At 32.3% G+C, this 25,120-nt stretch overlaps 2 protein-coding genes across 2 annotated transcripts in view; one reads left to right on the top strand and one right to left on the bottom strand.

Moving 5' to 3' along the window:
- The window catches only part of fbn2b (fibrillin 2b), a 78,737-nt gene extending 58,329 nt beyond the window's left edge, over positions 1–20,408 (top strand). Inside the window, exons 46-66 of the mRNA XM_051094911.1 lie at positions 1,044–1,169; positions 1,255–1,371; positions 3,736–3,864; positions 5,496–5,615; positions 5,706–5,831; positions 5,940–6,092; positions 8,149–8,211; positions 8,296–8,421; positions 8,613–8,732; positions 9,924–10,046; positions 10,158–10,289; positions 11,943–12,068; positions 12,284–12,490; positions 14,032–14,157; positions 14,259–14,381; positions 14,487–14,603; positions 14,709–14,837; positions 14,993–15,112; positions 15,191–15,422; positions 17,780–17,939; positions 18,030–20,408. Of these exons, the coding sequence (XP_050950868.1) occupies positions 1,044–1,169; positions 1,255–1,371; positions 3,736–3,864; positions 5,496–5,615; positions 5,706–5,831; positions 5,940–6,092; positions 8,149–8,211; positions 8,296–8,421; positions 8,613–8,732; positions 9,924–10,046; positions 10,158–10,289; positions 11,943–12,068; positions 12,284–12,490; positions 14,032–14,157; positions 14,259–14,381; positions 14,487–14,603; positions 14,709–14,837; positions 14,993–15,112; positions 15,191–15,422; positions 17,780–17,939; positions 18,030–18,404 (3,050 nt within the window). The 3' untranslated portion in view covers positions 18,405–20,408. The remainder of the gene's footprint in view (positions 1–1,043; positions 1,170–1,254; positions 1,372–3,735; positions 3,865–5,495; positions 5,616–5,705; positions 5,832–5,939; positions 6,093–8,148; positions 8,212–8,295; positions 8,422–8,612; positions 8,733–9,923; positions 10,047–10,157; positions 10,290–11,942; positions 12,069–12,283; positions 12,491–14,031; positions 14,158–14,258; positions 14,382–14,486; positions 14,604–14,708; positions 14,838–14,992; positions 15,113–15,190; positions 15,423–17,779; positions 17,940–18,029) is intronic.
- Positions 20,409–20,537: 129 nt separating this feature from the next.
- On the bottom strand, positions 20,538–24,813 carry LOC127153693 (cortexin-1-like). The gene has a single exon (XM_051094923.1). The coding sequence runs from the start codon at positions 24,767–24,769 to the stop codon at positions 24,506–24,508; it is 264 nt and encodes an 87-aa protein (XP_050950880.1). The 5' UTR covers positions 24,770–24,813; the 3' UTR covers positions 20,538–24,505.
- Between the last annotated feature and the right edge of the window lie 307 nt (positions 24,814–25,120).

Genomic DNA, 25,120 nt, shown 5'->3' with positions numbered 1-25,120 from the left:
CACACTTCAAACGACCAAACCAATGACTGCTAAAATCATTTATATGTATTGTTTTATTTATTTTTCTTTTTTTAGTATTTTATTTTATTTTATTCAGATAGACCCCGAATTTATTTATTAATTCATTCATTCATTTATTTTTGGTGTTTTATTTTATGCAAATAGAGTTTGAATGACACACCTTCAAAAATGAACCCATGAACTAATGATTTTTATTCTTTCTTTCTTTCTTTCTTTCTTTCTTTATATATATAATGACTATTATTATTTCATTTTATTTTATGCAAATAAAAATGCCAAAAAAAGAAAAAAACAATTAATCGAATGACTGCTTAAATTATATTATTTACGTATTTTTTTAATTAATTTTACTTTTATTGTATTATTTTATTTTATTCAGTTTGAAAATATTTAACTTGAAGGTCATCCCTTAAAATCAACCCAACATATTACTGCTAAAAATATTTTTTATTTTTTAATTTAATTTTATTTTATTTTATGAAAACACCCATAATGATTGCTTAAATTGTTTTTATTTTAATTACTGATAAATTATTTACATTTGTTTTAGTTTATTTTATTTTGGATTTTATTTTAAACAAATGGAGATTAAATGACACCCATCTTCAATTATTATTTTATTTTATTTTGGCTAGTGCTACAATTATTTGTATTTATTATAGCACCCATCTAACGACTGCTTAAATTATTATTGTTATTTTTTTATTTTGTTCTGTTTTGTTTTATTTTATTGTAATGTGGTCTGAATTTAACTTACACACCTTCAAAAACCAGTGCAACGAATGACTGCTTAAATGATTTATATTTATTATTTTATTTTTTATAACTATTTTACTTCCCTTTTAGTAAAACAATTTCTTTTGTGGAACACTTTTATTTTTATACTCCCTTGCTCAAAACTTTCCTAAAATCTGTTTTTTTTTTTTTTTTTTTCTTTTAAATCATCAACATTTTTATCAGGTTTATTATAAATCGGACTAAAAAGCGGACTGTATTTGCGTCGTTCTTGTGTGTTTGCTCAGATCGTAACGAATGTCAGGAGATCCCGAACGTGTGCAGTCACGGCGAGTGCATCGACACTCAGGGCAGCTTCCGCTGTCTGTGCCACAACGGCTTCAAGACCACGCCGGACCAGACCATGTGCATGGGTGAGTGTCTGCGAACAGTTTTGACGTGTCAGATGCTTTGATGGAGTCTCGCGTGTGATCGGCTGAATCTCGTCGTCTCTTACAGATATCGATGAGTGCGACCGACAGCCGTGTGGAAACGGCACCTGTAAGAACACCGTGGGCTCCTACAACTGCCTGTGCTTCCCCGGCTTCGAACTCACGCACAACAACGACTGCATGGGTAAGAAAACACCGCCACTACAACTACAACTTTACAGTTTTAAAATTGATTTGAAACTTTTTCTAATGATTTGAACAATTTAAACTCTTAAAATACATAAATTAACCATTTAATACAATAAATAAATGTATATTTTATCAGCATTAAACACTAAAATGTTTTCTTTCATTTAATCACAATTAACCTTTACAATTTAAAACATTTATTTAAAACTGTGTGATTTTTACTATTTAAACTTTAAGTAATTAACCATTTAATATTGTAAAGAAATTTTATACTATCAGCAGTAACCACTAACATGTTTCATTTCATTTAAATTAAACTTTGCAATTAAAAAATATATATTTTAGAATTTTACGTATTTTATATATTTTTAAAATGTGATTTTAACCATTTCAACGCTTTAAATACAGTTAACTATTTAATGTTGTAAATAAAGTTGCACATTGTCAGAAGTAAATGCTAAAATGTTTCCTTTCCTTTTTTTATTAAAAAATATGAACATAAAACATACACAATTAAATACCTTTAAAATATGAACAGATTTGCATATTTTTGTCAATTGTAAAATTTCATTTTAATTAAAGGAAAGGAACATATTAGTGTTTACTGTTGATAATATGGGAATTTATTTACAATATTAAATTGTTAATAATGTTTTAAATAAATGCTGTAAAAGTAAAAAAAAGTAAAGTTTTTAGTGCTGATAATACAGAACTTTCTTTATAATATTAAGCTGTTAATTACTTACAATAGTTTACATGGTTAAAATTACATCATAAAAAGTTTAAAATACATTTACATACAACTTTACAAGTTGTAAAGTTGTAAAGTTTTATTTTGATTAAAAGGAAAGGAAACATTTTAGTGTTTACTGATGATAATGAACATTTCTATACAATATCAAATTGTTAATTACTTAAAAGAGCTTAAATGATTAAAGTCACACATACAAAAAGTAAACATCTACTTTATTTACAATATTAAATAGTAAACTGTATTTAAAGAGTTAAAATGGTTAAAATCTCAAACTTTACAATGCATTTTTAAACTGCAAAAATTTCATTTTAGTTAAAGGAAAGGAAACATTTTAGTGTTAAATGTTGATGATAATGAATATTTCTATACAATATCAAATTGTTAATTACTTAAAAGAGCTTAAATGGTTAAAATCATGCTAAAATATTTTAAAGAAATTATAAAATTGTAAAGTTTTTTTTTTTTTTTTTATTAAAGGAAACATATTAGTGTTTACTGTTAATAATATGGAAATTTCTTTACAATACCAAATTGGTAATTACTTAAAAGAGCTTAAATAGTTAAAATCATCCTAAAAAGTTTTAAATAAATTATAAAATTGTTAAGTTTCATTTTGATTAAAGGAAACATTTTAGTGTTTAATGTTAATGATATGACAATTTTTATACAATATTAAATTGTTAATTACTTAAGAGATTAAAATCATGCTAAAATGTTGTAAATAAATGTTACAATTGTAAAGTTTAATTCTGGCTAAAGGAAAGGAAACATTTTAGTTTTTACTGCTGATAATATGGAAGTTTTTTACAATATTAAACTGTTAATTACTTGAAAGAGTTTAAATGATTAAAGTCACACAAAAAAGGAATTGAAATACAATTAAATTAAATAGTAAACTGTATTTAAAGAGTTAAAATGGTTAAAATCTCAAAGTTTACAATACATTTTTAAACCGTAAAGTTTCGTTTTGGTTAAAGGAAAGGGAGCATTTTAGTGTTTACTGTTGATAATATGGAAATTTCTTTACAATACCAAATTGGTAATTACTTAAAAGAGCTTAAATAGTTAAAATCATCCTAAAAAGTTTTAAATAAATTATAAAATTGTAAAATTTCATTTTTGATTAAAAGAAAACATTTTAGTGTTTATCGCTGATAATATGGACATTTCTTTACAATATTAAATTGTTCATTACTTAAAAGTGTTTAAAGGCTTAAAATCAGGTTTTAAATAAATGTTAAAACTGGAAAATTTTGATTAAGTAATATAGACCCCGCAGATGTTCCAACTTTTATTATTGTTTTAATGTGATCTTTAAACCTTTCCATTGATCGTTTAAAAAAAGGTTATTTAACATTTTTTTAGATAAGGTTCTTATTTTATAAAATGTAATAATTAAAGTCTGATTTACAGTTTATTTCATGAAATAAATGCACGTGCATTTTGTCTTTTTGTCTTGTAGCTGAAGTTGCAAAATATCTCAGAAATATTTGTTATTGATTCTGTGGGTTGAATGCCAAACTGTGTGTCCGTTTATGCTCTCCTAATGAAATCAGAGGCAGTTTGTGACGTGAAGGGTTAATGTTGTGTTGTGTTTGTGTTCAGATATCGACGAGTGCAGCGTTCACGCCAGTCAGGTTTGCAGAAACGGCCAGTGCATCAACAGCTTGGGCTCGTTCAGGTGTCTGTGTCTGGACGGATATAACCTGACGCCGGAGGGCAAGAACTGCGTCGGTGAGACTCAAACTTCATTAACCAGCTCATATAGATCATCAATACACTCCTGAACCGCAGTGACGCTTTACAGTCCTCACTATAGATCCACGAAACCTCACTATTGACCTACAAGAGAGCGTTCAGCAGAATCCATAGCATTGATCAGGAGAGTGCACATCTACAGGGAAAACACATCTTGTGTTTGTAACCCATAGACCAAAGTGTAGTTTGACTAAATAAGAGTAATCACACTCCAGAGTTTCAAATAAAAGTCCCCATGCATATTGTTTTTGTTACCAATATACTTACATTTACAAATATATTTTACTAATTATACATTAATCATATTTTAATGTTTCCATTTATAACAATTTTTAATTCTGATAAAGTAGCATTTAAAAGTAAATTCTAGATGTTCTACATGCATTTGTTCAAATCTGCAACTTAATATTTCATAGATTTTATAAAATAATTTAATAATTTTTTTTAGGATTTAATATTATATATATATATATATATATATATGATTATATAGTATAAGTATGATTATAAAATATATATATATAGTATAAGTATGATTTTTTTAGATAATGTATTTTTTGTTGTATGTAGTGTAAATTTATAAATAAAAATAAATATTGATAAATATTGACTTTTGTAAAAAACTGTAAATTAAATTTTAGTTTAAGCTTTAATATTTTAATGCAGTTTCATATATTAAGAAATTGTTACACTTTTTTTAGAATTTTAATACAATTTTATTTAAAATTTTATAAGATTTATAAAATTTTATTATTTGTATTTCATTTGATTTAATTTAATTAATTTTTGTTTAGTTTAATTTAATTTTTAAATTTAATTTAATTTAAATTAATTAATCTTTTATTAAAAAGTAAATTAAATTTTAGTTTAAGCTTTAATATTTTAATGCAGTTGTTTCATATATTAAGAAATTGTTATACTTTTTTAGAATTTTATTACAATTGTATTTAAAATTTGTAATATTCATTTGATTTAATTAACTTTGATTAATTAGTTTATTTTATTTAATTAATTTGTTTAGTTTAATATAATATTTAATTTAATTTTTAATTAAATGTTTAATTTCATTTTTTAATTTAATTTAATTAAACTTGTAAAAACTGATTTTTAATTTTTTATACTTATAGTATAATTTTTATACTTATAGTATAAATTGTTATACTTAAAAGTATAAAAAGTTATACTTTTTTTTAGAATTTTATTACAGTTGTATTTAAAATGAGAAAGAAAAATTTGATTTAATTTAATTTCATTAATTAGTTTAGTTTAATTAATTTTAGTTTAATTTATTTTTAGTTTACTTTTTTATTTAATTCAACTTTTGAGAAAAAAAAAAAAAGTAAATTAAATTTTAGTTTAAGTTTTAATATTTTAATGCAGTTGTTTTATATATTATAAAATTTTTATACAATTTCTTACAATTTGTATTAAAATTTTATAAGAATTTGTAATATTCATTTGATTTAATTTAATGAATTAGTTCAGTTTAATTTAATTTTAGTTTAGCAGTTTAGTTGCTGTAAATTAGCTCTGATTAGCATGTATAACAGTTGTCTACAGTTTGAGAGTGGATAAACATCATATAATGTGGCGTTTGTGTGTGTCAGATATCAACGAGTGCGTGACGCTGCCGGGCGCCTGTCAGCCGGGAACCTGTCAGAATCTGGACGGCTCGTTCCGCTGCATCTGTCCGCCCGGATACGAGGTGCAGAACGACAAGTGTGTGGGTAAGAGACGCTTCTCACCACAACTCAGCATTAACACCTTCATATTTACACACCTGTGACCCGCCCCGTCCTCCGTTTTGTCCCGCACAGATATCAACGAGTGCAACGTGGAGCCCAACATCTGTCAGTTCGGCACGTGCAAAAACACCCCGGGCAGCTTCCAGTGCATCTGTCAGCCCGGATTCGTGCTGTCCGACAACGGACGCCGCTGCTTCGGTGAGAATGAACATTTTATCATATGAAACTGCTGTTTATCTATCATTTATCAAACAGTTGAATAAGTATTAAGGAGTATTTCTCACATGAATGTGTTTTTGTGGTCAGACACGCGCGAGAGCTTCTGTTTCACACGTTTCGAAGCGGGCAAATGCTCCGTCCCCAAACCCCTCAACACCACCAAAGCCAAGTGCTGCTGCAGTCTGCTGCCGGGCGAGGGATGGGGCGACCCCTGCGAACTGTGCCCGCGAGAGACCGAGGGTACGACGCCGCAAACACACACTGATGATTTAATACCACTGATTATTATTGATGTCCAACAGAACGAAACTACAGTCATGTTCTCTAGAAGGAAACATTATAATACAATTAAATGGAGAAAAATGTAATAAAAATATAATAAAAGTCAGCATTATAAGGAATATATATAGATAAAAGATGTCTTCAGATGTTTTTATGTAAAGACACACACATTACAAAGTTAAGAAACGTAGTAGTTTTATTTAATAAAGTAAAATACTGTATGTATATAATTCATAGAATTTAATAAAATAGTTTTAGAATTAGTAAATCATTCTAATTTTTAAAAATACATTTTAGTAATAAAACTTTTTTTTATTTAAATTACCTTTTAATTTAAACTAATATTTTGATAGTTGTTTCATGTAAATTGTTAAATTTCTTAACATTTTATTACATTTTATTATTAAAATTTAATAATTTCTAAATGTTCATTTGATCATTTAATTTAACAAAAATAATACTTTCATGAAAATTTAAGAAAACATAATTTAGTAAAAATGTTTTATTTAATAGCAAAGTTCTAATTTTAATAAATTTTAGTCATTTTAATTTCGATCATTTCATTTAACAAAAAACTGTAATACAATTGTTTCATACAGTAATAAATAGTTATACATTTTATTAGAATTTATAATTAAAATTCTGTTAAATTTAATTACAATTTTATAATCATTTCTAATATTCATTTGATTGTTTGCTTTAACAAAAATAATACTTTTATGAAAATTTAACAAAACAAATCATTTAGCAAATATTTTAATGAAAATTTAAGAAAACAAATAATTTTGTAAAAAATATTTTATTTAAGAACAAAGTTCTAATTTTAATAAATTTGAGTCATTTTAATTTTGATCATTTAATTTAACAAAAAACTGTAATACTTTAATACAGTTTTTTTGTACAGTAATAAATAGTTATACATTTTATTAGAATTTATTACAGTTTTGTTAAATTTTATTAAACTTATAAGAATTTCTAATATTCATCTGATTGTTTAATTAACAAAAACAATATGTTCATGAAAATTTAACAAAAATAATTTAGTAAATGTTTTATATAAATAAATACATTTCAGTAATTTTTAATTTTGATAATTTAATTTAAAAAAATTATATTACTTTAATACAGTTGTTTTGTATAATTAATAAAATGTTATACATTTATAGATTTTTATTAAAAATTTGTTACGTTTTGTTATAACAATTTTATAAGAATTTCTAATATTTATTTGATCATTTAATTTAACAAAAATCAAACTTTTATGAAAACTTTGCAAAAAAAGAATTAATAAAAATGTTTTATATAAATAACAATATTTAATATTTATAAACAACATAGTTGCAATGTTAAGAAATTTTAGTCATTTTAATTTTGATCTTTTATTTTAACAACAAAAATTAATACTTTAATACAGTTGCTTCATATATTAATAAATTATTATACATTTTATTAGAATTGTATTTTTATTATAATTTTGTTAAAGTTTATTATCAAAATTTGTTTCATTTAACAAAAATACATGGAAATTTAACTCAAAAAATAATTGAATAAAAAATAACAAAGTTCTAATTTTAATACATTTTAATCATTTTAATTTTTGATCATTCAATTTAACATAAACATGTAATGCTTTAATATAAATGAACCAAAGTATTAAATAAAAATAGTAATTTGGTCATTTTTTGAATTATTTATTATTTTTTAGTTGAATTATTTAATACAAATGTATAATTTAACAGAAAGCTGAATAACTTAATACAACTTTTTTTTATAATTAATGAGTTATTTTATAACAAAATGTAGTAATACTACTTTTGATGATTTAATATAACAAAGAAAAATAATTTAATGAAAATTAGAGTCATTTGAAATAAATGTTTTATACAATTTAGTAATATTTTAGTATGTCAACTACAATTTAATTCAATAATTCAATTTATGAGAAATCAGCCCCCTCATGTCTCCATATGACGTCAGAATTTGAGAGTAATTTCGTGGTGTTTTTCTCCTGCAGCTGCGTTTCACACGTTGTGTCCCTACGGTCACGAGGCCGTCCCGCGCCCCGAAGGACGTGAGGGTGAGAAAAACAGTTAAACTCTGTCAACTAAAGCACGTTTCCTTCCCACAATCCCCTGTTGTAACGTCCCGTGTGCCTCCGCAGACATGAACGAGTGCGTGGAGAACCCGGGCATCTGCGGAAACGGCCTGTGCATCAACACGGACGGCTCGTTCCGCTGCGAGTGTCCCTTCGGATACAACCTCGACTACACCGGCGTCAACTGCGTGGGTGAGTTCAAGCTAAAACTACTTTCCATCTCGGTTAACCTGAACTCATCGTTTTGGCTCGTCCCGATGACTGCCGGAAGGTTGTGGGCTCAAGTCCCTTAGTTTACAACATCAGGAAAGTGAAGTATCAAGCAAAACTAGTTGTGTAAGTGTGTTATTAACTGCACCTCTCTTGGTCTGGTGGTCGGACAGATACGGACGAGTGCTCGATCGGAAACCCCTGTGGAAACGGGACGTGCTCAAACGTTCCTGGTGGTTTCGAGTGTTCCTGTCAGGAGGGATTCGAACCCGGACCCATGATGACCTGCGAAGGTACGGACACAATATAAGCTACACTGTGTTTTACAATATATGTGAATAATGAACTAATGTTAATATCATTGAACATTTAATAAAAAATGTATTATCTAATTTAAAATAAAAATTATTTGACAATAAAATCGAGAATTTTTTTTTTTGACAAATTCATAAAAATATTAAATAATTTTATAAAGATATTTATATAATTTAATAAATTAAATTTATATATAACAATAATATAAATATTATTTAAGTATATTTATAAGAATTTTATACAATTTTATTTTGATCATTAAAATTTGTTCATATTTAATAAATATTCTACATTTTATAAAAATGTAATTTAACACAAAAAATACAATAATTATAAGTAATACATTTGTAATAATTAAGACAATTTATAATGACTTTCGTGATTTTAATGTATGTGTGAGTTTGTGTACATTTAATAAGAATATGGACTCGTTTTATTTAATTTATTTCGCGTTACTAATTTTATTTTTGATCATAAATAAAAATAAATAAATAAATAAAAAAAAGTATTCTATACAATAATAAATTGTTTAAAATTTTTCACATAATTGAGATTTTAATATTTTAGATTTTAATGTATGTGTGTTTGTGTAAATTAAATAAAAATATTGAATCATGTGGTTTTATATCATTTACATTTTATAAAGACAATTTTATAAGAAGTATATTTATAATAATAATAACAATATAAGAAACATTTAATAATAATAATATATAAATTATATTTTATAAGATTTAATAAGATTTTTATTTAATTACATTTCATTTTGATTATTGAAAATTGTTTTTAAAATTGTAAAAAAAAAAAAAATTGAAACTTTTCAAAATACAATTTTGAAAATTTTATTTAAAATCTAGTCATTTTAATTTAGATGACTGAATTTAACAATAAATAAAAAATTTAATAAAACGTTTGTATAAAAATAAATATTTTAATATTTTGTAATAACATATATATATATATATATACCAGATTAATTTATTAAAGAAACATAATTGTGAAGATATACAACTTAGTTTTTTGTTTTAAATAACATTTTGCTTTTAAGGATTATATATATATATATATATGTAAAATAAACTAATCTTGATGTTTATCCCATGCTACATGGCTAGTAGTGGTTGTTTTCTCTAAGGATGTGTGTGTTTGTCTTTATTGTGTGTGTTCAGACATCAACGAGTGCGCTGTGAATCCGCTGCTCTGTGCTTTCCGCTGCGTCAACACCTTCGGCTCGTACGAGTGCATGTGCCCGACGGGATACGTGCTGCGCGACGACAACAGGATGTGCCGAGGTCAGTCTGTCTGATCCACAACAACATCATCATCATCATCAACACACACACACACACACACACACACACGAGCACAGGTGACATTGGGTAAATCTGTCTGTCCGTCCGCAGACCAGGACGAGTGTGCGGAGGGTCTGGACGACTGCGCCTCCAGAGGAATGGCCTGCAAAAACCAGATCGGCACCTTCATGTGCATCTGTCCGCCCGGCATGACGCGCCGTCCCGACGGAGAGGGATGCATGGGTGAGAAACCAGTGTGTGTTTGCTGTCTGTACGCGTGAATGTGTGTGTGACACAGCAAAGACGAGCTCTAAAGATAGAAAGACGCCTCTGTGTCATCGTCAGAAAAATATACATGCTGATTAAAGCAAAAGATCTATGATTTTCAGTTGGTGAATGAGAAAAAAACATCTAGAAACCAGAATATTACACAAAAAGTAATAGTGACGGCAATTTTTGCACGAGCAAACACTCACATTTTCTTTAGAAAAGGTAAAAATATGGCTTGTTTTGTATTCGCATTCACATTTTTATTTATTTATAATGATCAAATAATATTAACAATAATAATAATACTTTAGCATTTTATGCTAAATTTGTATAAAATTATAAATGTATAATATATACTATTTGTTTATTAATAGTAATAATAATGACTTAATATTATTGATATTTTATATAAATATTTTTAAATTAGTATTTCGTAAAACTATTTACTAGCCTATTTTTTGAATTATTAAAGTATTATTATATAAATATTAATAAAAATCCATGGTAAAAATTGACCCTAGTAAATAGTTTGATTTAAAAAATATATATATACTTACTAGAGTCACTTTACGCCAATTCATAATAATATTGCACAAAATATTGATTTATTATTTAATAAACATTATGTAAAATTAATACAAAATTATACAATATATTAAATAATATTTTTGTTTTGCTTTTTGTATAATAATAATAATAATAATAATAATAATAATAATAATAATAATATAGTATTTTATGCAATATTAATGTAAGTTGGAGTGCCTAAAATGTTTTACTAGGGTACATTTTAATATGATTTTTCTATTTTGTCCAGTTATATTTTCTAGTGTAAATTTTTAAAATGCATTTTAAAAACTTTTCTATAATAATATTAATAATATTAATAATAATAATAATAATTAAATTGTATGCAAAATTAACAAAATATACACATGCAACATTTATATAATAATAAACAATATTAATAAGTAAATTTTTATGCAAATTAACAAAACAAATAAACACATACAATATTTATATAGAATTATGATAATATAATAGTAGGAATAATAATAATAATAATAATAATAATATTTAAAACTGTATGCAAAACTTAAAAATAAACTATATTTATATTTTATATAATAATAATAATAACTATTATTATTATTTCATATTTTATACAGTATTAATATATAAATTAAAAGCAAATAAATATTTTTAATAATAATAACAACAACAACAACAACAACAACAACATTTAAAATGTTATGCAAAATTAACAAAATAAACACATTTTATATCACAATAATAATAATACTAACAACAACAAAAACAATATTTAACATTTTATGCAAACTTAAAACACACATTCAATATTTATTTTATATAATAATAACAATACTTATTAATATTTTATGCAATATTAATCTAAAAATAAATTAAAATAAAATAAATAAATAATAAGTATAAGAAGAATATTTAATACTTTATATAGTTTTTATTTTTGTTAATATTTAGTCCAATATTAGGCAACTAAAATGTGTATAATATGTGCTTATGATGCTGTTTCTGTCTGTCTTGTTGCATAAGTCATGTCATATCATCCGTTTCTCTCTCGTCCTCTGCGTGTGACTCTGGCAGATCTGAACGAGTGTCGCAGCAAGCCAGGAATCTGCAAGAACGGCCGCTGCGTCAATACGGTGGGCAGCTACCGCTGCGAATGTAACGAGGGTTTCGAGCCGAGCTCCACGGGCACTGAGTGCATCGGTAAGAGCCAGCAGCCAATCGGAACGCGGCTGAAAGAGCCAGCAGCCAATCAGAACGCTGCTGATGATGACCCGTCACATACGGGGACACGTGTGCATGAACAGCATGAAACTGAAAACTAAAACTGAATCAAATCCCCAGTTTTCAGCCTAATGTCAGTTTTACATTAGACTAAGATTGTTCATGTGGTCTAACTCGCCTGTTGTGGTTGTCAGACAACAGAAAGGGCTTCTGTTTCACGGAGGTCCTGCAGACGATGTGCCAGCAGTCGTCCACCAACCGAAACACCGTCACGAAGTCTGAGTGCTGCTGTAACGGCGGCCGCGGCTGGGGCTCGCTGTGTGAACTTTGTCCTCTGCCCGGCACCGTCCAGTACAAGAAGATGTGTCCGCTCGGACCCGGATACACCACTGACGGCAGAGGTTAGACATCGCAGCACTTAGGAATGACTTTGAGGAGATTTCACTGAGCAACAGCTGAGAAAATCAATGTTTTTAGACCAATTCAATGATGCATAAACTTAAAAATATTTATATTAAATTATTTTGGATTATTTATTTTTATTTTTGAATACATTTATAAATGTATTTATTAAATATCAATTAAGAAAATATGCGTTACTTTTCATATTTGTTTATAATTAACAATGTTTACATTATTGAATATTTTAAAATAATTTTATTATAATAAATTATTATCATAATAGCTCTTGGACAAATTTTATCAAATATTAATTTGATATTTTCAATTTAATATTCAAATTTTCCCCCCAAAAAATGGGATATTTCAATATATTTAACAATATATTTGAAATATTTTTATATGTATAGTCATGTTTTTATTAAGAATTTTAATTCATTTATGGATATTTTAAATACATTTAATTATTTTATATTAGATGTCAGTATTTTGTCTTTACATTTTTTTTTTTTCATTTTTATTATAGTGAATTGTTTTTGGACAATTTATACAAAAAGTGTAACTATTTGGTTTGGATTTAAAATATAAATTCAGAAAATATTTTTACATTTTTTTATATTTATAATTATGAATGCTTAAATTAATGCATTTTTAAAATAATTTTCTTTAAAATAAATTATAATAATTTTTGACAAATTATACAAAAAGTGTAACCATTTCTTTACTGGTAATGTACGTGGTAAATATTTTAACGTATGTTAATGTTTTTCATATTTTTAAATTTATGTATGGATATTTGGAATAATTATTTATGTGTTAATAGTTTGCAATATTTTAATGTGTTTTATAAATATACACATTTACAAAATATTTATTCATTTTTATATTTAGAATTATAAATGTTTACAGTAATGCTTTTTAAAATAATTTTCTTTTAATAAATTATTTATCATTATAATCATTTTGGACAAATTTTACAAGAAGTGTAACCATTTCTTTACTGGATGTAATGCATTTTTTAAAATCATTTTTATTATTTTTAATTATTATTTTAAATTATGTATCATAATATGTTTTTATTAGTATCAGATTTTTATTAGTATTTATAGTTCAAATTAATTTCTGAATATTTTAAATATATTTATTTATTTCTATTAAATGTTAAAATATTTTTCATATATAATAAATATATACATTTAGATTTTTTTTTTTTTTTACTATTTTTTCATTTGTAATTATGGATGTTTACATGAATTAATTTTTAGAACAATTTTATTTTATTGAATTATTTATCATAATAATAATAATTTGGACAAATTATACAAAAAGCGCAACCATTTCTTTGGTAGATTTGGATATGGATATATATTAACCAGTAATATTTACCAAATATATGTAAATATATATTTTAATATATATAATCATGTTTTTAGTAATACTTAAAATTTGTACTGTTTTTAAAATAACAAGTGCTATAGATGTTTATTGAAATTCAGGAAATGCATACTTGGATATTTGTACCATATCTACTGTATTTTTGCAGACATCAACGAGTGTGAGGTGATGCCTAACTTGTGTAAGAACGGCCAGTGCATCAACAGCGTCGGCTCCTTCCGCTGCCATTGCAACGTGGGTTACACCAATGACTTTACCGGCACTTCCTGCATTGGTACGTTCTCCTCACTCACCGTAACCCTTATTTAAAACAAATAAAGTGCAATACTGTTCCAAAAGCTTATTTTGATGCAATACTCAATGCTTTTCAATTAGATATGGACGAGTGCTCTCAGTCGCCCAAACCGTGTAACTTCCTGTGCAAAAACACCGAAGGCAGTTACCTGTGCTCGTGTCCCAGAGGATACATCCTACAGCCTGATGGGAAGACCTGCAAAGGTTAGTTCATAATTAATGGGTACATTTTTCCATGCTGAGACATGATAATCCATCCCAATGATCAACCCACTGAGCTGATTTATAAAATTGCTTATTTCATCTCAGATTTGGACGAGTGCTCAACCAAGCAACACAACTGTCAGTTCCTATGCGTCAACACGATCGGTGGCTTCACCTGTAAATGCCCTTCGGGCTTCACACAGCACCAGACGGCATGCATAGGTGAGTGATATGAACTCAAACCGCCTGCTAACATACCTAGCCTGGAGTCTAAATAATTGAGCGAGTCATTTGGAGCTAAAATTGCCTCCATGCTTCATCTCGTAGACAACAACGAATGCAGCAATCAGCCGAACGTATGCGGCTCCCGCGCCTCCTGCCTCAACACCCCCGGCAGCTTCAACTGCGAGTGTCAGAAGGGCTTCTCTTTGGATGCCACCGGAATCAACTGTGATGGTTGGTTTCCCATGGTTTTCCAGTACTGATCTTGCTAAGGCGCATGCTTTGGGGCCTACATAGTAGATTGTTGAAGTGACTATATCTCAGATATAGTGGATCTCAATACCACCAATATCAGTTTATTCCAATTTTGTTTTTTTGGTTACTTGCAGATGTCGATGAATGTGGAGGTAACCACCGGTGCCAACACGGTTGCCAGAACATGCTGGGAGGATATCGGTGTGGATGCCCGCAGGGATACGTTCAGCACTACCAGTGGAACCAGTGTGTGGGTAAGTATTTCTACAAGAATAAAAAATGTTTTTTCAGTTGGGCAGTTGTTCTAATTCCTGCGTCTTCCTTCCACCCAGATGAGAACGAATGCGCTGGAAACCAAGTCTGTGGGTCGGCGTCTTGCTATAATACTCTGGGCAGCTATAAGTGCGTGTGCCCCTCAGGTTTCGACTTTGAGGCCTCTGCTGGCGGATGCCAGGATGTTAATGAATGCGCACTGAACAATAACCCCTGCAGCTATGGATGCTCTAACACAGATGGCGGATACTTATGTGGATGTCCCGGAGGCTTCTACCGAGCAGGACAAGGGTGAGTATTTAGGCTAGCCTGTTTTTATTTGACCATTGGATTACCAGAGTTTATGCCACAAGTGTGCATTCCTGCTCCTGGGGGACCACTTTCTGTCAGAGTTCAGCTCTGGCTTTCTCCAGCACACCTACCCAGATGTTTCTAGTAATACTGAAGAACTTCACTAGCTAGTTCAGGAGCTAAAGTGGCCATCCAGGAGCAGGACTGGGCACCCAAATAGTTTGAACATATTGTACACTATATAGCATGAAGGGCAACTTGGTGATTGGAAAGGGATGTTTACATACCTTTGCCATGTAACATAGAACCATACACTTGCCTGAAACGTCAAGGCCCTGTCCTAAATTCTACTCATGTCCTTTGTCCAGGTTCATGTTTTGGTGGCGCATTCCTACGTAGATTGTTAAGCAGTAGTCTACTGTGGCGTTTGCACCAGCATGTGTTTATTACTCTGTCATACTCTACAGTCTTGTGGACTCCTTGGACCTATGCAAGCGAAGGACGCAAGTCCAAATGAAGTGCACAATTTGGGGCAAGGCCTAAACCAGGGGTGTCCATTCCTGGTTTAGAGGGCCATTGTCCTGCAGAGGTTAGCTCCAGCTCTAATCAAATGCACCTGAAAAATCTATCCTAGGTCTTCAGGAATACAAGTTTGTTTGATTTGGGATGGAGCTAAAGTGTAGCTAAAGTCTGTAAAGTGGCCATTTAGGACCAAAGCTGGAAATCCCTGCAATATAGCCAAAGTATGTGCAGATCCAAATGTACTTGTTGAGCATTCAAAGTCATTGGCAAGACTTACTGTTAGATGTTAGAATATGACCGCAGGATTTGCTTCCAGTCAGACAAATCAGCATCAGTTCCATTACTGAACTTTGTGAGGAGATTAACTCGTAGTTGAAAAGCAGGAGTCTCCAAACTCTGCCCTGGAGGGCCGGTGTCCTTCAGAGTTTAGCTCCAACTTGCCTCGGAAGTTGCCTGGAAGTTTCTAGCATATCTATTAAGACCTTGATTAGTTGGTTCAGGTTTAATTAGGGTTGGAGCTAAACTACAGGGCAAAGTTTGTAGACCCCAGTTCTAAAGTGTATAAAAGGGTTCAGGTCTTTCCTTGGTGATGGGAAAGGGATGTCTACATACCTTTGGCATGTACTGTAGAACCATAAACTTGCTGGAAACTTCAAGGCCCTGTTCTAAATTCCACTTATATCCCTTGTCCGAGTTAGTGACACACTCCTGAACAGATTGTCATGCATTCTGTTGTGGAGTCTGCACCAGCATGGGCTCAACGAGGGAACAAAAACCTTTCTGAGTCCTAAAATCGGATGCTCCAAACTCAGGGGTCTCCAAACTTGGTCCGGTGCCACAGAGTTTAACTCCAACCCTACTCAAACACACACTAATCACAATTTAATTATGCATGATAGATACTTTCAGGCAGGTGTGTTGAGGCAAGTTAGAGGTAAACTCTGCAGGACACCCGCCCTCTGGGACCGAGTTTGGAGACCCCTGCTCTATAGTCTTGTGGACTCCATAGACCAGAGGTCACCAAACTTGATCCTGGAGGACCGGTGTCCTGCAGAGTTTAGCTTTAACTTGCCTCAACACACCTGCTTGGAAGTTTCATGTAGACCTTGATTAGCTAGTTCAGGTGTGTTTAATTAGAGTTGGAGCTAAACTCTGCAGGACACCTGCAAGCAAGCAAAGACAGCAAGTCCACATTAGATACACAAATTGGGGCAAGACCTAAACCAGGGGTGTCCAATCCTGCTCCTCAAGGGCCACTGTCTTGCAGAGTTTAGCTTCAACCGTAATTAAACCAACTAAGGTTATCAAGGCCTTCAGGATTACTAGAACAGTGGTTCTCAACCACGTTCCTAGAGGCCCCCCAACACTGCACATTTTGCATCTCTCCTTTGTCTGACACACCCAATTCAGGTCGTGGAGTCTCTGCTAATGAGCTAATAAGCTGAATCAGGTGTGTCTGATTAAGGAGACATGGAAAGCATCCAGTATTAGGGTGCCTTCAGGAACTTGGTTGGGAACCATTGTACTAGAAGCTTCCAGGCAAGTACACTGAGACAAAGTGGAGCTAGACACTACAGCAGGGGTCTCCTGCAGAGTTTAACTCCAACCTCAATCAAACACACCTGAAGAAGCTAATCAAGGTCTTCAGGCTTGCTTTGCCATTACAGGCAAGTGTGTTGGAACTGAAGTCTGCAAGGACTGTAGCTCTCCAAGAGCAGGGTTGCATATCACTGCTCTATCGGCTGTTGGCCCTCCAAAACCAGGTTTTGGAAATCCCTTGCCTGAACTAAATAATTACAAAGAATGTATTAAGGTTTTACTATTTTGGTTTCTAGGCACTGCATCACAGGAGCGGGCTTCCCGGGTCAGTTTGCCTCAGAAGGCGTGGATGACGAAGAAGCATTGTCACCAGAAGCCTGCTATGAATGCAAGATCAACGGTGACCTTGGAAAGAAAGGACGCCATAGGCGTAATGCTGGTGATAATGAGCTCAAGGTACTTTTGAGTACTGTCTGTCTCTCTATAGTTGTGTTGTTATCAATATTGCTAACCCTGACCTTACTGACTGTTCTGTCCTGCCCTCAGGAGACGGTGAGCATGGCCAGCATGGATGTTCAGACATCCATCCCCATGAACCTGAGTCTGGCGCAGCTGCAAAACAAGGAACCCCTACTCGAGTTGCTTCCAGCCCTGGAGCCGCTTGAGCACCACGTGCGCTACGTCATAACGCACGGAAACCAGGGCGAACACTTCCGCATCTTAGAACGTCGCGACGGCAAGAGCGTTTTGCGGCTGGGCCGGAAGCCACCCCCTCCAGGTTTGTACCGCCTGGAGATCGCCAGCTTGCGTCTGTTCGGTCCGCGCAAACTTCAGCAAATGGAGGACCAGCACGACAGCGACTACTTGCTGGGCGAGATCGGCGATGCACTGCGCATCAAGCTGCACATCCACCTGCACTGAGACTGACCCTTGACCCCGTGCCCTTCACTGCAGGGCGTTGGCTCTGAGAGACTATGTCCATTTACCGCCATGTTTTGGGTTTGTTTTTATTTGCCGTCCTTTCACGTCAGCCCCTAATGATTCCACCAGGTTGGGTGGAATATGTACATATACCACCTTAAACTAGCATCAGCACCCACCAGAGGGACAATCAGAAATATCAGCTGTAAGGACGATTTAATTTTAGTACAACTGTTACAGTTGTAAACTGTCAAAATTATCATAAAATGACATTTCAGTCTTTAGTGCACATAAAAACGTTGCATTATAGATGAAGAAAAATATAATGACCTTTCACTCATCTCGATATCTCAGTGCAAACTGGGGTCAAAGTTTATTCCATTCAGTATTTAGAGTCATTTGTCAAGTATTGTACTGTTTTTGAAGAAAAAAGGTCACACAAAGGACTGCAACAAGTTTTCAGGTTTAAACAAGAGTCGAGGGTTCAGATTAGAGACTGAAACACGTCTTTTTACATACGATTTCTGGAGTGTTTGCATGTGCTGCCACATCACTTTACCTCATTTTACACACATACACAAGAACACACACATATGTACGTACGGCAGTTAGGACAGGAGTGGTGCTAAATGCTCAAAATTTGCACTGGGCCTCCTCTGCGTGTTTAATCAGGGAATTTCCATTCCAAAAATGGCAACGACTGTCCGTGGGGTTTTCGAATATGCATGCGATGTTGCACAAACTTGGCATTCGCATTTGAACCATTTTCTTCTCCATGCTTGTGTGCTCTCGTCGGCGTATTTGACAAAGGCGCGCTTCGCAAACAGAGCACATACGAATGGAGAACTGGAAGCCTTAGAGGCCATTTTTCCGATTGCAGCTGGAGACGTGCAGTCTCAGTGGTACACAAGGATTGTTTGGCAAGCCGTTCTCCAAAACACTCCAGATTTTTAACCTTCAAGTGTGGGAACGACCAACCGACCCTCGTTTCTTAGTTTGTCAGTTATGGCGAGCCAACCAGGTGCTAAGATTCCAACTTCCGCTGTACTACGAACTGATTTGTGGATCGCAAACGTGACATTTTCAAAGGTCTTTTGTGTGTTTTATTTCGTGTGTGATTGTCTTTTGTACTGTCTCAATGCTGAAAAATCAATACTATCAAAGCTTGTTGAAAATTTAAATTGTATATTTTAAAGTGAAATGTAGATTTTGTTTGTATTTCTTCTTCTTCTTCTTTTGTACTCTTGAGCATCAAGACTGCCAAACCAAATATTTACTTGTAAACGTTAGCTAAATAGCCTTTACGAGCTGTTGACTTTGTTTTTCCTCGGAATGATCACAGCATCTCTAATTTACTGTCACTGAGCACTATGTGACAGACGTCACTGTTTACATGAGCTCATCCATCGATCATCTAAATGAATAATACTGTAGTTTATTGCAACGACCGGCAACATTGGCCTGTTTTCAAGGGCTGTAAACAAAGTAATTTTGGTGCTAGAACGACAAAACTGTTTCTTGAACATCACAGTAACTGCACTGTACGACAGCCTGAGCTATATTTATGCATAACCATTTGTCTAACATGGGAACTTTGTATACGTTCATATCTTTTGTTTTTGTTGATGCCACTACATGTAAAAGAGCGAATGTGCGTGACTGTACTGTATGTCAGAAACCAGCAGCAAACTTGAAACGGTCATCAAGCTAGTGTTGAGTTACGAACTTCAGACCAAAGAAAGTGGACCGGGTGGCTCAGGATGTCGTCAAATCCCATTGATGAGGGCGTCCGTATGAATGTTTTGAGCCATAAAGATCCACGACAGACAAACCTGAGCACCCCGTACACTGCTAACGAGTAATTCCAAATGCATTCTTTTTATATCATTTTCGATCATCTGTCAGATCCAAGCGATCCGCACAATGTTTGTGAACATCTGTACGAAACAACAAATGGCAATAAAACAACATGGGTTATATTTTTAAACCTCTGTCTTTCTGTTCTGTGCGCGAAGGCCATTTTTAGCCCCGTTAAAGAGATTTAGCGAGCGCATCCGAGCGGAAATGGCTTATTGATCTCAGAGGGGTGGCCACTTCAGTACACTCCGTCCTGAAGATACTGGAAGCCTTAAGTGAATAAACCCAGTTTTATTTCAGACAAAAAGGAATTAGGAAAATATCCAATCTACTTACAAAACTCACAAAGCAATGCAAGCTCCTCCGTTTCTTGGCATATCAACACCGCACATCCGTCCAAATGAGAGCTACAAATTCGAGACGACACATTAGCAAAAAGGGAACTCCAAATCTGAGTCGGGATATAAAAATAAAGCTTTCGGTCGTTTCTAAACCTCTCTTAGATCACAACGGTTTCAGAGAGCTTGGCAGATTAGCAAACAGACAACCACTGACATGAACACTTTTGAGATATGAGAACGTATGGCTTATATACACATAGTCAAAGGACAGGAAAGAGTCAGACGGCAATAATACAAGGACTGACACTCAGTTCAAAAGTCTTAAAGGGATTTTTGCTCCAAATCCAGAACATCCTCAGAAATGTATAAAGCACAGAGTTTAGGACGGGTCTGTCGAAGGCAGCAGGTATGTCGGACATCCGTGGGCTTTCCAGCAACGCTGAAGTGTTCCTTAAAGATGTAGTTTGCGCAAAATTACCATGCTGAATAGACAAAAATCATACTGAATGGGCCATAATTAGGGTAGGCGGCTTATTTCATTGCACGTAAATGAAAAACAAGGCTGTGAGGGCAGCAATGACTAAGCAGAACACAGTGCAAGTTGCTTTCAGAACCATTTTGTATGTAACTTGTCAAATTCAATGCAACATTTTAATGACAGTTAAAACCATGTGTTGCATTCAATGCAACAAATAATGCAAAGTGACAATTTAAAATTTTTAACAGTGTAAATTGTTTAAAACCATTTGTTGAGTTGAATGCAAAAATGAACTTTAAACAATTTAGCAACACTTTTCGTGATTTTTATGGTATGAATTATTCGTTAAAACCATTTGTTGCAATTAATACAACAATGAACATATAGCGACAATTTAACATCAGTTTAGTGATTTTTACAATATAATTTTTTCTTTAAATCCATTTGTTGAGTTGAATGCAAAAATGAACTTTAAACAATTTAGCAACACTTTTAGTGATTTTTATGGTATGAATTATTCGTTAAAACCATTTGTTGCAATTAATACAACAATTAATATATAGCGACAATTTATCATCAGTTTAGTGAATTTTACGGTGTAATTGTTTGATAAACTCATTTGTTGCAATTACTACAACAGTTCATGTAAAGTGACAATTTAACGACAGTTTAGTGATTTTTACAGTATAAATTTAATTAAAACCATTTGTTGCATAAGTGCAACAATTAACGTAAACCAACAGTTTAGGGATGATTTTGTTTTACGGTGTAAACTGTTTAATACCACTTTTTGAATTAAATGCAAAAATTAATGTTAAAAGACAATTTACCGACAGTTTAATGATTTTTATGTTCTAGATTGTTTTTTTTAAAGCCATTTAGTTAATTGCAGTTAATACAACAATTAGCATAAAGTGACAATTTAACGACAGTTCAGTGATTTTAAATTTCATTCAAAAAATTTGTTGCATTCAGTGCAACAATTAACATAAAACAAGTTAGCAACAGTTTAGTGATTTGTTTTATGGTGTAAACTGTTTAAAACCACTTGATGAATTAAACGCAAAAATGAATGTTAAGCTACAGCTTAGTGATTTTTATGGTATAAATAGTTCGTTAAAAACATTTGTTGCAATTAATACAACAATTAAGTAAAGTGACAATTTACCAACAGTTTCGTGATTTTTTTAATAATGTAAACTGTTTAAAATCACGATAAAAAAAAATGCAGTTTAACAGTTTAGTGATTTCTATGGTCTAAATTGTTCGTTAGTGCTATTTCATTTTCATTCAGTGCAACCATTAATGTAAAACGACAATATAGCAACAGTTTCGAAATTTTTTTTATGATGCAAACAGTTTTAAACTACTTGTTGGATAAAACGCAAAAGTTAACCTTACGCGACAATTTAGCGAGAGCGATTTTTACCATATAAATTGTTCGTTAAAACCATTTGTTGCAATTAATACAACAATTAACATAAATTGACAATTTAACGACAGTTTTATTTTTATCTGTAAATTGTTTGTTAAAACCATTTGTTGCAATTAATTCAACAATTAACATATAGTGACAATTTAATGACCGTTTAGTGTTTTTATGGTATGAATTTTATTAAAACCATTTGTTGCATTCAGTGCATTTAGCGTCAGTTTAGTGATTTTAATGGAATGAACTGTTCGTTAAAACCATTTGTTGCAATTAATACTACAATTGAAGTAACGTGACAATTCACCAACAGTTTTATGATTTTTTTTACAGTGTAAACTGTTTAAAATCACGATGAATAAAATGCAAAAATGAACATTAAATGTCAATTTAGCGACAGTTAAGTGATTTTTACGTTATAAATTTCATTAAAACCATTTGTTGCAATCAATACAACAATTAATGTAAAGTGAAAATTTAATGACCGTTTAGTGTTATGGTATGAATTTCATTAAAACCATATGTTGCATTCAGCGCATTTAGCGTCAGTTTAGTGATTTTAATGCTATAAACTGTTTGTTAAAATCATTTGCTGCAATTAATACAACAGTTAATGTAAAAGTGACAATTTAGCGACAGTTTAGTGATTTTTTTTTACAGTGTAAACTGTTTAAAACCACTTGTTAAATTAGATGCAATAATGAACATTAAGTGACAATTTTGCAACAATTTAGAGATTTTTACGATATAAACTGTTCGTTAAAACTATTTGTTGCAATCAATACAATTAACGTAAAGTGGCAATTTAACGACAGTTTAGTTTGTGTAAATTGTTTGTTACAACCATTTGTTGCAATTAATTCAACAATTAACACGAAGTGACAATTTAATGACCGTTTAGTGTTATGGTATGAATTTCATTAAAACCATTTGTTGCATTCAGTGCATTTAGCGTCAGTTTAGTGATTTTAACGGTATAAATTGTTCGTTAAAACCATTTGTTGCAATTAATACAACAATTAAAGTAAAAGTGACAATTTAGCGACAGTTTAGTGATTTTTTTTACAGTGTAAACTTTAAAACCCACTTGTTAAATGCAAAAATGAACATTAAGTGAAGATTTTGCAACAATTCAGAGATTTTTACGATATGAATTGTAAGTTAAAACCATTTGTTGCAATTAATACAACAACTAACGTAAAGTGACAATTTAATGACCGTTTAGTGTTTTTATGGTATGAATTTTATTAAAACCATTTGTTGCATTCAGTGCATTTAGCATCAGTTTAGTGATTTTAACGTTATAAATTGTTCGTTAAAACCATTTGTTGCAATTAATACAACAATTAACGTAAAGTGACAATTTAACGATTTTTACAGTATACATTTTTTTGTTAAACCTATTTGTTGAACGTAACGGTTTAAACTGTTTGTTGTCATGTCATCATCTACTTTTGTTAACACAAACTATAACACATATTTTACGATTTTTTAAATTTTCGTCCACCGCAACATTTTCGATAAGCCATATGTCCAGTGATTCACTGGCTGAACAACTGACATCAATTCCTAGCAACAATCAATTACTGCCATCTATTCATCACAGCCTCGATTTCAGTTGCGTTAAATATGCGCCATCTACGTAGGTCCATTCAAAAACGCCATGTTTTTTACAATTTAGATATATCTACAGTAACAATGACGTATGTACAGTAGCCGAAGTGTAATAACAGTTCACAGTGAGCATCATGTCGGGCACCTTGAACTGTCGACTTCATACGTTTATTCGTTGTAGACCTTGTAGACCGTCCTGAGGAAGTAGCTACAGCGGAAAAAACAGACGACCCTGTTAATTCTGAAAATATGGCGTTCGTTACATTTACGCACTTACGTCCAAAGCGAATTTCACGGTATACATGGCATGTTCCCTGATGATGGTTTTAGCGCAATGAGCTACAGGGTCGGCTAAGGCAGGTGGCGTCTTTCGGTCACGTGACTACACCAGGGCGTAGTCGAACTGGCCCCGCTCGAAGCCCTCCTTATGATCAGTCCAAGACGAAGCGGGCATTCGGCTGTAGGGGTCCAGCAAGATCCGGAAGCAACGCACCAACAGGAAAATCAAAAACAGCATGAGGAGACCCACGAACGCGAAGGCCGTCCTTTGCTCGGCGTCGCCGCCAAGAGGCGGGCTGCTGGGGAGCCCGGCGAACGACGGCCCCGGCGAGAGCAGCTCATAGTCCAATGTGGACACATCGCTCATCCTCCAGGGAGGGCGACGACAGAACTTGCAAGCTGTCGTGAGGGTGGGTCGCACGGAGAGATTGGCCAGATTGGTGCGGCGACCGCGGTGTGGACGAATGAGGCCAAAGTCGACACTTCTGACCGCGTGACGGACACGCAAAGTGACACAAGTGGAGCAAGAGAGGTCAAAACCACAGGCCTCTTTATTCTAGACCTGTCAAATCGGATCTGACCCGCAAGCGGCACGGCGTGAGCCAATGGGACGTGACACGACAGGCTGCCACAGCGGATAAAAACAGCAACGCGTTCGTTTCTTTTGGCTGCGGGGATGAGGCTAATTGGTTCCAGATGGGACACGGTTTGCAGGTGT

Source organism: Labeo rohita, chromosome 22 (assembly GCF_022985175.1).
Source record: "Labeo rohita strain BAU-BD-2019 chromosome 22, IGBB_LRoh.1.0, whole genome shotgun sequence".
Lineage (NCBI taxonomy): Eukaryota > Metazoa > Chordata > Actinopteri > Cypriniformes > Cyprinidae > Labeo > Labeo rohita.
This window is presented reverse-complemented; position numbering and strand designations above follow the sequence as displayed.